Source organism: Elephas maximus, chromosome 24 (assembly GCF_024166365.1).
Source record: "Elephas maximus indicus isolate mEleMax1 chromosome 24, mEleMax1 primary haplotype, whole genome shotgun sequence".
NCBI lineage: Eukaryota > Metazoa > Chordata > Mammalia > Proboscidea > Elephantidae > Elephas > Elephas maximus.
In genome coordinates this window covers 17,485,023-17,500,503 of record NC_064842.1, presented here as the reverse complement: position 1 = coordinate 17,500,503, position 15,481 = coordinate 17,485,023, and the positions used below count along the sequence as shown (strand labels likewise).

General features: G+C 39.0%; 1 protein-coding gene across 3 annotated transcripts in view; it reads left to right on the top strand.

Annotated features, from left to right (window-relative positions):
- CNST (consortin, connexin sorting protein) overlaps nt 1-14,752 on the top strand; it is a 92,357-nt gene extending 77,605 nt beyond the window's left edge. Inside the window, exons 9-10 of one of the 3 annotated variants that reach the window (XM_049868044.1) lie at nt 9,653-9,788; nt 11,949-14,752. In XM_049868044.1, the coding sequence (XP_049724001.1) occupies nt 9,653-9,788; nt 11,949-12,154 (342 nt within the window). In that variant the 3' untranslated portion in view covers nt 12,155-14,752. The remainder of the gene's footprint in view (nt 1-9,652; nt 9,789-11,948) is intronic. The other 2 variants (XM_049868043.1, XM_049868042.1) reach the window with 2 other exon arrangements.
- The last annotated feature ends 729 nt before the right edge of the window (nt 14,753-15,481 follow it).

Here is a 15,481-nt window from a genome sequence, read left to right as displayed (position 1 = left end):
TCTCTTGCGTGGGTTCTGGTGGAACCTGGTTTTGATAACCATTGCCAGTCCAAGGGAAGCACTTGTTTTGTTTTTTAAATAGTCACATACATTACACAAAATGAAATTGTTTGCACAGAATCTCATAGAGAGCTAGAAATGTCTGTGCTCATTTAATTCATCGATAGAGCTGGATGGGTAAATGAAATCTTCCTAGGTTTGGGAAGCTTTTTAAAACTCGGAATAACTTTGCTAAATAAAGTGATAGCTTACTACCTGAGCCATTGCTGTTTTCTCTTATGCAAAAAAGAACAGGGTACGTTATCGTCCAAAGTATGATCTTGGCTGTTTTTAAAAAGTATCAAAAACATTTCTGCTCATTTCATAGGTTTTCAGAGAAGACAAGTTTATCACTTGGCAGTGTCAGGCAGCAGGTTAGAGAGAGTCACTCATTTATTCACTCATTGAGTAATTTTGGAATGCCTTCTATGGGGGTGCCACTGCGTCACACACAGTGATTAAAAATACAGATCAGGACCTTGCTGCTTGATGCCTGCAGTCTAACGATTGTCTGACTCCAAGTGTGTGATCTATTTGCTGAATTTGAGTATCCCAGTTTTCTGTAAAAATGAAATTTTATTGCAGTACCCAAAAAATAATGGCATGATTATTTTAATGTCGGAACCCTAATCCCCGTCACCCAGGAAGCTGGTGATGCAAATAAACCATTGACTTGCTGGATTCGGGAACCTGGGAGGGTTGTATTGTGTTCCCTTTAAACTCTGCAGCTGTTCCGGGCTGTAGCAGAGGGGAACCTGGGAGGGTTGTATTGTGTTTCCTTTAAACTCTGCAGCTGTTCCGGGCTGTAGCGGAGGACTCAGAGGGAGGACCTAGCGTCAAAACTTGAGAGAAAAAATGTGCTGTACAAATTCAAGGTGGCTTTATGATGCAACCTTATGATGCTTAGGCATTGACTCAGAACCTACCCTACACTAATCCTGCCTCATTAACATGACAAAGAAAACCCATTCTCAAATGGGATGATAACCACAGGCCCAGAGGTTAGGATTTACAACACGTAGTTTAAGGGACACAATTCAATCTGTAACACCGATATTCATAATGTTTGTTCCTTTTCAACGATTCTGAGTTTTAAATGAGGGCAGGCTTGAGCATCGTTCCCCCTGAAGCCCTTTCCAACTGTAATGTTCTCTTGTTATTCTCCTAGACTAAATTGCAACTTCTTAAGGATAGAAAAAATATATATAGAGAGAGATCCTATTAAATGCATCTTTTTGTCTCCAAAGCCAACATAGACCACTCTGAGTAACAGACAGCCATACACAATGAGGCTTTTTTTCTTTCCAGTTCACTTAGAAAAATAAATAATTTTTAAGAACAATTTTAGTTCTGATTATTTTAGAGGAAAAGCTATGTTATTCTGTCTATATATAAAGGAGCCTGGTGGTGAAGTGATTATGTACTTGGCTGCTAACCAAAAGGTTAGCAGTTCAAACCCACCAGCTGCTTTGCGGGAGAAAGATGTGGCAGCCTGCTTCCGTAAAGATTACAACCTTGAAAACTCTCTAGGGCAATTTTACCCTGTCCTTTGGGGTTGCTGTGAGTCGGAATTGAGTCAACGACAACAGGATATATATATAAATTGCTTGTCTATGTACTAATTCAGTCTTTGGGCTGTTTATTGAGCACCTGCTATATTCTAGGCACTGGGAAGATACCAATGAACACAGATCAAGTCTGCTGTCATGAAGCTTACTTTCAAAGAAGGAGAGACACATAATAAGCAAGTCCACATAAAAATAAATAATATAGTTTCAGGTATTGGTAAGTGCTATGAAGAAATTTAAACAGGGCAAGGAGATACAGAGAGACTGAACTGGTGGGCAGGGTGGAAGCGTAGGCTGTTTTAACCAGGATGTTAAGGAAGGCATCTGTGCAATTGGCGGAGCAGCGGGAGGGCCAGCACAACTGCAACACAGCGGAACAGTGGGGAGCATCGCAGGAAGTTCAGGTGGAAGAGGGAAGCCAGAGCTAGGTTATATCGGGCCTTGTAGGCTAAGGTAAGGGGCAGAAAGTAAATTCAGACCGTGATGGGAAGCTGTGATTTTTTTTTTTTTTTAATTGTGCTTTAGGTGAAAGTTTACGGCTCAAGTTAATTTCTCATAGAAAAATTTATACACGTATTGTTTTGTGACATTAGTTGCAATCCCCACAATATGACAGCACAGTCCCCCTTTCCACCCTGGGTTCCCTGTGTCCATTCAACTAGTTGCTGTCCCTTTCTGCCTTCTTATCCTGCCTCCGGACAGGAGCTGCCCATTTGGTCTCTTGTATCTAATTGTATCGAGTATTATGTATTGACTATGCAAAGGCATTAGACTGTGTGGATCATAACACATTATTGATAACATTGCGAAGAATGGGAATTTCAGAACACTTAATTGTCCTCATAAGAAACCTGTACATAGAGCAAGAGGTAGTCATTCGAACAGAACAAGGGGATACTTCGTGGTTTAAAGTCAGGAAAGGTGTGTGTCAGGGTTGTATCCTTTCCCCATACCTATTCAGTCTGTACACTGAGCAAATGATCTGAGAAGCTGGACTATATGAAGAAGAACAGGGCATCAGGATTGGAGGAAGAGTCATTAACAACCTGCATTATGCAGATGGGACAACCTTGCATGCTGAAAGCGAAGAGGACTTGAAGCACTTGGTAATGAAGATCAAAGACCACAGCCTTCAGTATGGATTGCACCTCAACATAAAGAAAACAAAAATCCTCACAACTGGACCAATGAGCAACATCATGATAAACGGAGAAAAGATTGAAGTTGTCAAGGATTTCATTTTACTTGGAGCCACAATCAACAGCCATGGAAGCAGCAGTCAAGAAATCAAAAGACGCATTGCATTGGGAAAATCTGCTGCAAAGACCCTCTTTAAAGTGTTGAAGAGCAAAGATGTCACCTTGAAGACTAAGGTGCACCTGACCCAAGCCATGGTATTTTCAATCGCATCATATGCATGTGAAAGCTGGACAATGAAAAAGGAAGACCGAAGAAGAGTTGACGCCTTTGAATTGTGGTGTTGGCGAAGAATATTGAATATACCATGGACTGCCAAAAGAATGAACATATCTGTCTTGGGAGAAGTACAACCAGAATGCTCCTTAGAAGCAAGGATGGCAAGGCTGTGTCTTACATACTTTGGACATGTTGTGAGGAGGCATCAGTCCCTGGAGAAGGACATCATGCTTGACAGAGTACAGGGTCAGTGGAAAACAGGAAGACCCTCAACGAGGTGGACTGACACAGTGGCTGCAGCAATGAGCTCAAGCATAACAACGATTGTAAGGATGGTGCAGGACTGGGCAGTGTTTCGTTCTGTTGTGCATAGGGTCGCTATGAGTCGGAACTGACTTGATGGCACCTAACAACAACAACAACATCTGATTGAACTGAGAAGCCTGTGCCTAACGTGTATTATTTTTTGTTTTATAGTCCTGTCTAATCTTTGTCTGAAGAGTGGGCTTCAGGAGTGGTCTCAGTTCTGGGTTAACAGAGCATCCGGAGGCTGTAGTTTCAGGGGGGAAATCCATGATTTTGAGCCAGGAGAGTGATGTGATCTTATTTGCATTCTACGTGCTTCATGGAAACTAGAATATAGGGACGTAGGGACCAAAGAAGGGAGACCAGTTAGAAAGTTACCATAGTTATTCAGGTGAGAAATATTGAAGGATAGAATTCAGGTAGTAGCAGTGAATATAGTAAGATATATTTTTGATAGCTTTATTGAAATATAATTCATATACCATTCAGTTCACCCATTTAAAGTATACAATTCAGTGATTTTTAGTATATTCAAAGATACGTGGAACCATCACCACAGTAAATCGTTGAACTTTTCATCACCTCACAAAGAAACCTTGTATCCTTTAGCTATCACTCCCTTCCTCTCCCAAGCCCCCAGCCATAAGTAACCACTAATCTACTTTCTGTCTGTATAGGTTTGCCTATTCTGGACATTTCATATGAATGGACACATATAATACGTGGTTTTTTGTGACCGGTTTCTTTCAGTGATCATGTTTTCAAGGTTCCTTTTATGTTGTAGCATATATCAGTACTTCATTCCTTTTTATGGCCAAATAATAGCCCATTGTATGGTTATACCATATTTTGTTTATTCATTCGTCAGTTGACACCTGAGTTCATTTTTATTTATGATTGAGTAGAGGTTCAACTTCATTCTTTTGCATGTGGCTGTCCAGTTGTTCCGGCACCATTCGTTGAAAAGACGATCTTTCCCCATGGAGTGGTCTGAGTACCCTTATTGAAAATCATTGGACCGTAAACCTATTCCATTGATCTATATGTCTGTCCTTGTACGAGTACCACACTGTCTTGATTATCATTCCTTTGTAAAAATTATGAAATCAGAAAGTGTAAGTATTTTGTTCTTTTTGGAGATTTTTTTTTTTTTTTTTTTTTTGGGCTTTTCTGGATTCCTTGAAATTCCCTACGAATTTTAGAATCAGCTTGTCACTTGACTTAAAGAAGTCAGCTGGGATTTTGACAGGGATTACGTTGAACCTGTAGATCAATTTGGGGAGTATTGGAACCTTAACAATATTTAGTCTTCCAGTTCATGAACATGCAATGCTTTTCCATTTATTTCTTCTTTAATTTCTTTCAACAATGTTTTGTCATTTTCAGAGTATAACTTCTATGCCTTTTTTTTGTTAAATGTATTCCTAAATTGAAAATATATTGTTCAAGGAGAAACTGAGCATATAAGATACAAGATATGGTGGCAAGGAGCAGTTTTGGAGGGAAAGAGAATCAAGAGTTCTGATTTGGAATCTACCTATTTGAACGGTTTTCTGGGGGTTAAAAAGTGAGAAGATATCATGACATTTCATTTCTTTTTCCTATTTTATATTTATCAAATTGTTGCCTTAGCAAGGAAACACGAGCTGGTACCAAATCAAACTCTGCCACTTTTGCCACAAGCTTAAGCAAGTTACTTAAGTCCTCTGTGCTTGGTTTTTTCATCTGTAAAATGGGGCTGATATACGTCTGTAAGAGAATTGTGAGGGTTAAATATGACATATGATATCCACGTCCTTACATAAAGTGTACCCATTCACTGAATTACAGTAATTATAGAACCGAGATCTAAAGGAGGCAGAGTACCTCAATTATTCCTTCAGTAAAGAGTGATAGTGGTTAGTTTGGCATGTGCTTCTTCAGTGAAGTCTCTGGCATCAAGGTATTTATAATATACTCTTAGGATGTATGAATGTTAATTCTGAAGTTAGCTGGAAATCAAGCATGTGTTCTTGTTCAAAATTTACCTGACTTTGAGGTTGTTCTGGTTTGAGTAAAGCCTATATCATCAAAGGAATATTATCTGGTGTGCATTTTCCCTTTAGTTTTTTTGAGAAGGCATTTCAAGCAGCAATACCTCTGAATGTTTTCCTTGTCACGTTAGGTTTTAATATGCCAGTAGAGTTGCAAAATAATTTTGTTTGCTTTTAAACAGCCAATTCATTCTTAAAATGCTATTTAAGGTGATCATTGATGTTTGAGGGGAGTTACTAGAAGAACTACTTATTTGCAATATGGAAGACTAGGCCAGGTGGAGTCTTTTGTTTAATTCTGCAGCTATTCATAGAGTATCACCAGTAACAATTATGTAATTATAGCTTAGACATTCTTTTTGCTCTCAGTGAAAGGGCTTGATATATTTTGTTTGGGTAAGGAAGGATTTTGGTAATTGAAGTGGCAAACTAAATTTAGTTTTAAAGCTTTACCTTTTGAGATTTTTAAAATGCTTAAGCTTTTAATACTGACATTAGGGTTAAAAAACAGCAACAATCAAAAAAAGAAAAACAAACACATGGACAATGACTTTTAGAGAAGTTTGGAGGAGACACATTTCTGTATGCCCTAAATCAACTTTCCGACTTATTTAGAAACACTTAGCAGGCTTTTGAGTGAGACCCTAAACCAAGACTGTGATGCTTTTTGGCTCACTTGTCCTTCTACCATAGAATTAGGACAAACTCTACCAAAGTTGTTTCTTAAGATTTTTATGTTTCGCTGTTCTGATGTGGTAAGTAGGAGCTTCTGTGCTATGAAGAGGTGCCAGGACCTCTGCCCAAAACCCTCCCAAAAACAGACCAGACGAATTGTCATGTCTGCCATACCCACCTACCTCCTGAGAGTTTCCTCCATGGCTTCGTCTCTTGTGCTTAACCTTGGCCCTACCACCCACGTCCTCCGTCTATAAGCAAATGTAACCAAAGGGCAGATACAAAAGAAACAGAAAAACCTAGAGAAGATCCCTGAGCAAGACTGAAAGGAAATATTGGAAAGAACATATTTCCTCACAGCAGTCACTGGGGCAGGCCCTGCTTAAACAAAAGGTTTTTGGTGAGAAAGAAAAGAAAAAGGAAATATATACAGGGTGGTGTTAGATTTTTACTGAAGAATTAAGGAATGGAGAGGTCAAAGCAAAGTTTTGGCCCATCCCACCCAACTGTAATTTCTCATACTCTGCTGCTTCTTGCTTTCAAGAAGTGTATAGGTTTATTGTCATCTGTAGCAAATAAGGTGGGGGCCACGTGATAAGTCTTCTACCCCCTTACAACATGGCTTCCAGAGCAGGAGCTAAGGCAGGGGTCTAACAGCTGCTGTGCTCGGAGTACCTTCTAGGTCTAGGAGGCACACTCTGTGCCGTTCCTGATGACCTCAGTAGTTTCTCTCAGTCTTTCAATATCCATTTATTTGTACTTGCAGTGTTTCCTGATTGATGATTTGTATCTGTTCCTAGAATTTACGGGTTCAGATTCCTATCACAGTGATACGCATTTCACAGTAATGCCACTCTGGGGCTCCTCCTGGGATCTCTTCTTTATAGGATTGTTTTCTAAGTAGTTAAAGCAACTTGAAAACTTCCATGGTGTTTAAATTCACCGTTGGTAAATGTATGACTTAATTTTATGGAGAAAATAGATAGTGAATGAATCTATGAAAACCCCGTATTTTTTTTCCTTTTGTTAAAAATAGAGTATCAGTGATACATCTTTAGTAGTAATATACTCATTAAAGCTAATTTCCATTGCCCTGCGCTTACAAACTTATTAGAACACCCTTCCTTTTCAGTTTCAGCAACGTGCTTAGAAAATCATGTTTATTTTTTGCATAATCATACGAAGGGGCTCTTAAATGATCCTGCTACTTTTTAAATGAAGATTTGAAAAGCTATTCTTGTCCGCATAAGTACTTTAGTTTTCTCAGAACACAGAGATCATCTGAAATTCATATTTCCTATAAAAAGAATAAATTGCTGACTTCTTATTGATTTTTTTTTTTGAGATAATGGTTTCCATAGACCCATGTTCATGGAAGCCCAAGCCTGTATTGAGTTATTTAGCCCTAAAAGCCTGGAGTTATAAAAAGAGCTAATAGAATCTGCAATATTTATGCACAGCACATTATCAGAGATGGCTGGCTGAAAATGGAAATCACGTGAAGTATTTTATGCCATCGACCAGATAAGTGACATCAGAGGCAGTCCTCAGCAAGTCACTGACATCTGCAGTGTTAGGCCCACAATGCCCCACCTATGTCATCACCAGCAGCTTATGGCAAGCAGCAACTCACAAGTTAACTTCTATGAGTCAGTCTGCTACTTAGGGGCCCTTCATAAGGCCCCAGCTTACCAGCCTGGCTCTACCAACTGATCTTTTCTTTCTCTCTGCACCTCGGAGTCTCTTAGCTCCTAAATGGCAAGGTTTTTTGCCTTTTTTTTTAAAAAAATAAGGAGTGGGGAATAGGCTTGAGAGAGTTGGCCTAAGTGAAAACCAGAAGGCAACGTAGAAAGGGGTAAGGGCGGGAGATTGAAGAGGTGTAAGGCAGCAAATATTTTCTGTAAAGAGCCAGATAGTAAATATTTCAGGCTTTATGAATCATATAGTCTGTTGCAGCTACTCAGTTCTGTCATTGTGGCCCCAAAGCAGCTATAGACAGTACATAGGTGAATGGGCTTGGTTATATACCAGTTACATTTTATTACAAAAATAGACAGTGCGCCTTTGGCCTGCCAGCCATAGCTTGCCGACCACTGTGTAAACCCGTTAATCCGTTGCTGTCAGGTTGATTCTGACTCATAGTAACCCTACAGGACAGAGTGGAACTGTCCCATAGAGTTTCCAAGGAGTGCCTGGTGGATTCAAACTGCTGACCTTTTGGTTAGCAGCTGTAGCACCTAACCACTACACTACCGGGATTTCTGAAAAATACTACCAGGTAATTCAGTTGATCCTCATTATTTGTGGACTCCATATTTGCAAATTCACCTAACCAAACCCGTTGCTGTCAAGTAGATTCTGACACACAGCAACCCTATAGGACAGAGTAGAACTGCCCCGGAGGGTTTCCAAGGAGTGGCTGGTAAACCACTTAGTAAAATTTATTTGTAAGCTCAAACTCTGTATTCGCTGCACTTTCATGTTTCCTTACAGGCATGCACAGAGTGGTGAAAAATGTGACGCACGTGTTCCCAGCCAAGGGTGAACGAGTGGATGCTCTTCCTTCTTGTCTTCCCTCTAATTCTGTAAACAGATGTCCTCGTGGTCTGTTTAGTGCCCCACTTTTCACACGTCTGTGCTTTTTCTTGGTGATTTAGCTGATTAAAATGTTCCCCAAGCATAGTGCTCAAGTGCTGTCTAGTGTTGGTAAGCACAAGAAGGCTGTGATGTCCCTTACAGAGAAAATACATGTGTTAGATAAGCGTCATCCAGGCGTGAGCTACAGTGCTCTTGGCTGTGAGTTCTATGCTAATGAATCAACAATATATACTAAAGACGCACATGTGTGTCTTCAATCAGAAACACACATAAACCAGGGTTATATATTAATTGGTTGATGAAAATGTTATGACCAGAGGTTCACAGGAGTCTAACCCTGTATTTCTCCTATGAGCAGTGATTCCGTATGTGCTAATTCAGTGTTCACACAGCTTTATTGAACATACCCACCATGAGCAATGAGAATCGAGTGTCTGTCCCCAGTAAACTGGCTCTGAGAGAAGTTCTAGAAGAGAAGCTCTTAAAATATTTTGAGCAGACGAGCATTATTTAAGTAAATTCAGGGTTCCTCAGAGGAACTGAGGACAACACCCATTGTGAAGCCTCACATGTTCATTTCTTAAAATTGCTGCTGAATAAAAAAAGCAGCGGTGGATTATAAGCCTCTGTTATTAAGGAAAACCCAGCTCTGATGACTAAGCAGAGATGGGCCATAAGTGGTCATTTTACAGATGACCTACCAGGAAGTTAAGCTTCAAAGCAAGGAAGTTAGAGGAGGCCCCCGGATTCCCAGCGCACCACACGTGGTATCACCCTGCCTGCCCCTGCAGTCGGGTCAAGGGTTTAGAAAAGGAATCAGTGTCTTAGACTTGTGTATTTGACAGCCACCTGCCTGAAAGTGAAAGTTTTATTCTTTTAGAGTTTGTTGATTAATTGTGATTTTTTTTTTCTATAGCAGTTGGATACACCTACAATATAAACTCAAATACCTGTCCAATGGTCTTACATTGCCATGTAAAATGTCATATAACAGATGGTTCTTCTAATCTGTGACAGGTTGTTCCTGCTGAAGGATTGGTCTCTATATTAAAGAAGAGGAATAATACTGTAGGAAGTCATCCTTCCCAAATGCAGCAGAAACCATCTAAGCGAAGAGTGAGGTTCCAAGAAATAGATGATAACTTGGATCAAGGTAAACGGCTCAGCACTGTCTGGCAGAGTTGACAGTCAGTGTTTGCTGGGAGAATGGTTTCATGCATGTTATAGAGCTTGATCACACAACTTGTAGTTGCTTTGTCTTCCATAAGAGAAACACAGAAAGTCAAACTATCATCAGCTCTTGAACTGTTTGTAAGCATTTTGTTAGTTACTCAAATAAGCAAGCTGCAAAATTCAACTCCTGCCCTCCCTATCCCATAGATAGGCCTTAAAGTTGAGAGCTCATTTCCGTTCCCTTGTTTACCACTTTTCTTCCCCCTTGGTGAGTCTACTATTTTTGTCTTTTTTAGTAGCCAACTAATACTTTTTTCCAGGCTCTCCTTGGAAACTGTGGGGCAGTTCTACTCTGTCCTACAGGGTTGCTATGAGTCAGAATCGACTCGATGGCAGTGGGTTTGGTTTTTGGTTTTGGTTTTATTGGTGTGGAAAATATTTCTACATTACAAATACATTCTTTTTGATGATCTCTTCTTGATTCTATAGGGAAAACAGTGTCTCTCGAGAGCAGCAGTTTACCACTGTTTATTGCTGTTGTTTGACTTTTTCCCCCTGGGTTTATACTTCAGGTGGTTGCATATAGCAAATGGTGCTGCCTTGAGGCACGGTTGCAGTAGGCTTCCCCAAGGCCTAAGTGAATGAGGATAAATGGAATATAGCCAGAAACCTGTCTGTGCTGCTGCTTATTTAAAAAAAAAAAAAAAAAAACTGCATTGTTAGAATAACAACATAAATACATAGATATTCTAAGTGTGACAAAGTGATAGTAGAGTTTTCTAAGTTTTTACCATACCAAGCTGGTAGGAGGCCTTGGAAATATTTTCTAACTCCTCATTTTACTCTGCACCTTGCTTGTAAATATCATAGCCTTCTCCAGATAAAGCGCTGGCTTCTTTTTTAGCACTAATTTGCACTGAAACGTTGCTTAGTGGGAGGAATCCTGATTTAGGACTTACAGTCTCCTATTTTACCTAAGGAGCTACCTCATCTTGGACCAAGTCACTTAACTTGTGGAAGATTCAGTCTCATCACCTTTAAAATAATACTATCTGTCCTACATATCTCATGAGGGCTGAAGACCATGGAAGATAATGTGTATGAATTCATTTTGAGAATTAGAAAACTTCATGTAAAGGGTTGTCGATGGCGAAGGTTTTTTCCTAAACTCTATAGCTTATGCAGCGTTTTCATAAACCTCACTTTCTACCAAAATCTAACTGAAAGATCCAGGTCTTCTTCCCCTAAATCAATGCTGTCCAAGAGAAATATAACATGAGCTACATATATGATTTAAAATTTTGTATAGTCAACACATTAAAAAAGTGAAAACAGGTGAAATTAATTTTAATAGTATATCTCATTTAGCCCAGTATATCAAAAATATTATTTCAGCATGTGACCAATGTAAAAAAATTGCTAATGTTTATATATAACAGTTTATACCTGTTGTCCCAACGTTGTATCAGTTAGTACTCTCTTTTACACTCAAAAGTGACCCAGCTTGGAGGATCAATTACTTTTAAATGCTAACACTTACTGCCAAATTACCTTCCAAAATGGTTTCCGTGCACCCTCATCATGCTGCAGATTACACAACTTTTTAGTCTTTTCCAAATATTTTTTATTTTTCTTTAATTATGAATGAGCTTTTCAATCAAATGGTAGTTGTTTTCTTCAATATAAGAATGAAACTGAATTATTACTAAGGTGAAAACGAAATCCCAGCAAGGACATTTTTATTGTTTAATATCAAATTGACTTTAAGGCGGTCCAATGATGTGAACTCCAAAGCTGTTATATAATTGTGCTGTTACCATTTATACTCTACAGTAATGCTGTGAGCACGTCAGAAAATTACTGCTCTCTATTTCTTTCTTTCTTTTTTTGGTGAAAGAGATTGCATTTATTGTATAAAGGAGCCAGTTTTCATTTTAGCATTCACAAGTTCCACAAGTATTGTAACTGATGGGTAGGTCTTTGTAGACTAGTTTTCGGTCAATAGCTCCTGTCCGTAGAAGACTAGCATTAAAATTTCTGGTTATCGTAATCGGCGAGAAAACATCAAGTGCTAAAATTTCCAATTGTTGTCCGTTTAGCCTAACTCTGTTCTTCTCTTGTTCCTTGTACATGTTCGCAGATGAAGTGGGAGGTGGCTCCTGCATTTTACTGATCTTGTTGTGCATAGCAACTGTTTTCCTTAGTGTTGGAGGAACTGCCTTGTACTGCTCTCTTGGTGACATGGAGTCACCTGTTTGCACAGACTTTGCAGACAACGTGGACTTCTATTACACTACGTTACTGCAGGGAATGGCACATCTTAAACACTGGATCTACCTCTCCTAGCAGCATTGTCGAGGGACAGGAGTGCTGGCAGTGAGAATCGAAGATGTGAAACTTTTTAAACAGCTTTTATTTCAGGGGTTCTGTAACATGCCCCTTTCCCTCTTCCCTCCCCCCATGGACATCAGAAAGCGCAACTTCCAACAGCAGCCCAGAGGAACTCTGTTCGAGTAATCAGCACAAGGAGGCAAATGTTGATTTGAGCATCCTGGATGGAAAAAGCAACCTTTGAAAACAATGTCCATCTCTTCCTCGTGGCTTCCCAGTGAATGAGGCGCACTGAGCAGAATTAAAAAAGGCAATCTTGTAGCCACACCATTTCTAGCTACCTTATCCAGCTAATGGTTAAAGAATACTTTTGGTTTACATTTGTTGGTCCAAAGATACTGCTTCCAGCCATCACGCAATAAGTTTGTGTATAGTCAAAACGGGTTATCCTATGGATTCATTGTCTTTTTTAGTTAACCTTGGGAGCTGTGTAATTTAGGCTTTGTACATTATTTCCCGATTTTCGTCTCCATTTGTGAAACGGTTGTGTGTGTATGCGTGTGTGTTGTGTAGTTTCAGGCAGTTATCATACGCAAATATCCAACATAGAATAACAAAGGTTATTCTTTTACCTTAACTACAGATGTGCAGGCACAAATCTTTGAGGACTGCTTAACTGTGGAATAGATGGATTTTAGAAATCTTTGGCCCTGAAATGAGAAATTGTGACGTATCTGTGGCAGTTAATCTGATTGACTAGCCAGAAGTTAATCACAGGCCTGAAAGTAGCATTAAAAAAGCTGCCCCCTAAGTCTCAGGCAACCAGTTTCATTGTGGATTGAATGATTCCTGGAGTATGACGAATGCTGGACTTAATTCAGCGAGTACTGATTAAGCACCGATTACATTCTAAATATCTAAGAACCAGGACACAAAGATAGCCAAGTTCTTATTTTAGATATTTTCATTCTAGTCCTATGTAAAATAAACTAATACTTTGGCAAGGGAAATTAAATCATATACATAATTCAGTATTAACAGATCACGCATTCTGATGTCTGAATGTACGTTCATATCACGGGCTTGATTTAGATCAATTACAGGGTCATTAGAGAAAATTCAATCCTATCTTAAATAGGCAAATGTGTAATATTTGTTTTTAAATCTATCAGTTAGGTAGCATGTCCTTTTCTAAGGTACAGTGGTCTAACACTTAGGAAGCCTTGCTTTGGGTTTTTATACCGTAGGGAGCATTTTAAAAACATTAAACACATGATTTATAGTTTTTCAGCAAACGATCATTATTTTGTGTTTTTCTGTTAGAATCATTTGAAAGAAAAAGAGAGAAATTACTTTCTAGTTGTTACTGGCTGGTACAGTCCCTCCCTTTGTGTTTCCGCTTATTTATTTAGATGACATGAATCTCAAAGGGCTTTTTTCTATAAGTCGAAAGTGTATTGCTGAGCATGCATTCGGTTCTCACAGTGCCAGATATTTAATTATTATGTACTTAGTGTTTTGATTTTCTATAATTTGAGTTCAGCATGTTTTTAGGCTTGTTTAATTTTAAATTAATGTTTTATTTTCACTTACAATACTGTTGGACTTGTCTGCATCATGTCGCCATAAACTGTAATATTTTGAAGGGTTCTAGATCAAAGATATTTATTTAGAATTGTATAAGATATTGAAATTCAGATTCCTTATACTTAAGACTGATTTTATTAGAAGATTATTTTAATGTTCTATTGTAAATTTTAAGAATTTCTATTCAAATTGTATGTAAAATATGTAAAATGTCGATGGTACTAATTATGTGGTTCTATAAAAGATGTTCACAAGGCCTCCTGTGAGGGGCATCCCCAGCATAAGATCAACCTCTTCCATCGCACCCTCATCATTTCTAGTTACAAGAATTTGGTGATGGTGATTTCTTCTGGTTTTATGTCAAGATAAGTTAAAAATTCCCTCCTGCCCACTTCTTTTAGGTCACTTATTAGAGACATATAATATAACCTGTGGTGTTATATTTGCCTGTCGGCCACCAGGGCCACTTCTGAAACTGAAGAATTTCCTGGGAAATTCTGAGATAAGAGGAAGAAGATAATACCTTGGAAGAACAGGGATCCTCTCGAATCTCAGAGAAACCATATGTGCTCACCGCTTCCCAGGGGAGGGTGAGGTGACCTCAGGAGTATATTAATATCTTTAGTTAAAATAAGCATCAAGTCTCTGCTAGAAAACTTAGGGCAGCTTTTAAAAATGTATTAATCATTTACTGCATGAATTGGAGTAATACCACCTGCTGATGGAAGGATTGTTATTTCAGACATAAAAAAGTCATCCGATTTTACTAAAATGTAATTTTTCCTCTCATTTGAAAGTACTGACAACAATTTGTAACAATCTTATCTTCCTAAAGAACTGTATTTGAGGATATCAAATCTAGCTTGTAATTTAAAATCTACACCAACAAAATGTCTCAGAGAGTTTATTTGAATCCTTGGGTGTTGAGAAAAACTGCTTGGTGAAAATAAAATAATTTCAGATGTTGGTGTGGCCCCACAAGTAGGTAGGTGGTTGTCTGTTCTGGAAAGTCTAATAGGAATCCCTGTGTGATACAAACTGTTCATGTGCTCAGCTGCTAACTGAAAGGTTGGCAGTTTGAGTCCACCCAAAGGCACTTGGAAGAAATGCCTGGCTATCTACTTCCCAAAAATCAGCTATTGAAAACCCATGGAGCACAGTTCTACTCTGACATGCATAGGGTCATCATGAGTCATAATCAACTTGGCAACTGGTCAAGAGCTCTCTAAGTAAAGGGCTCTCTGCTTCTAAAATACCTCCCCCCATCTGCCTGACACAATACCTATAAGTTCCTCTAAAAATTCACTCCTTTAGATTTAAGAATCAAAATCCCCTAGGACGTTTACCTTATCAAGCTATGAATTTGTGTATTAGATGCTGAGAGGATTTGAAATTTGAAGGTGGGGCTTATTTTGAAAGGACAGATGTGCATTGGGTCTTATTGGGACGGCAGGAGGGTACTGAGGGGTGGCAGGGATGGAGGAAGGTGGGAGTACAGGAAGGAAGGTGGCAAAAGAACCAAGAAATCTTAGCTATTAAACTGTTCTGTTGAAGCTGACTGTGTAACAGTCACTCCCAATCCAGGCAGAGACTGAAATTTTGTCTTTCCACTGACATGAACTGTATAACTCATTTCTGTGGGCTCACAGAAATAATATTTAACTCCTATATGATTGATGCAATGTAGGTAGTGTTCTCACATTTATTCATTTGGTGCTTAAGTCAGTAAACGCACATCCTTTTTGCTGGCAGAAC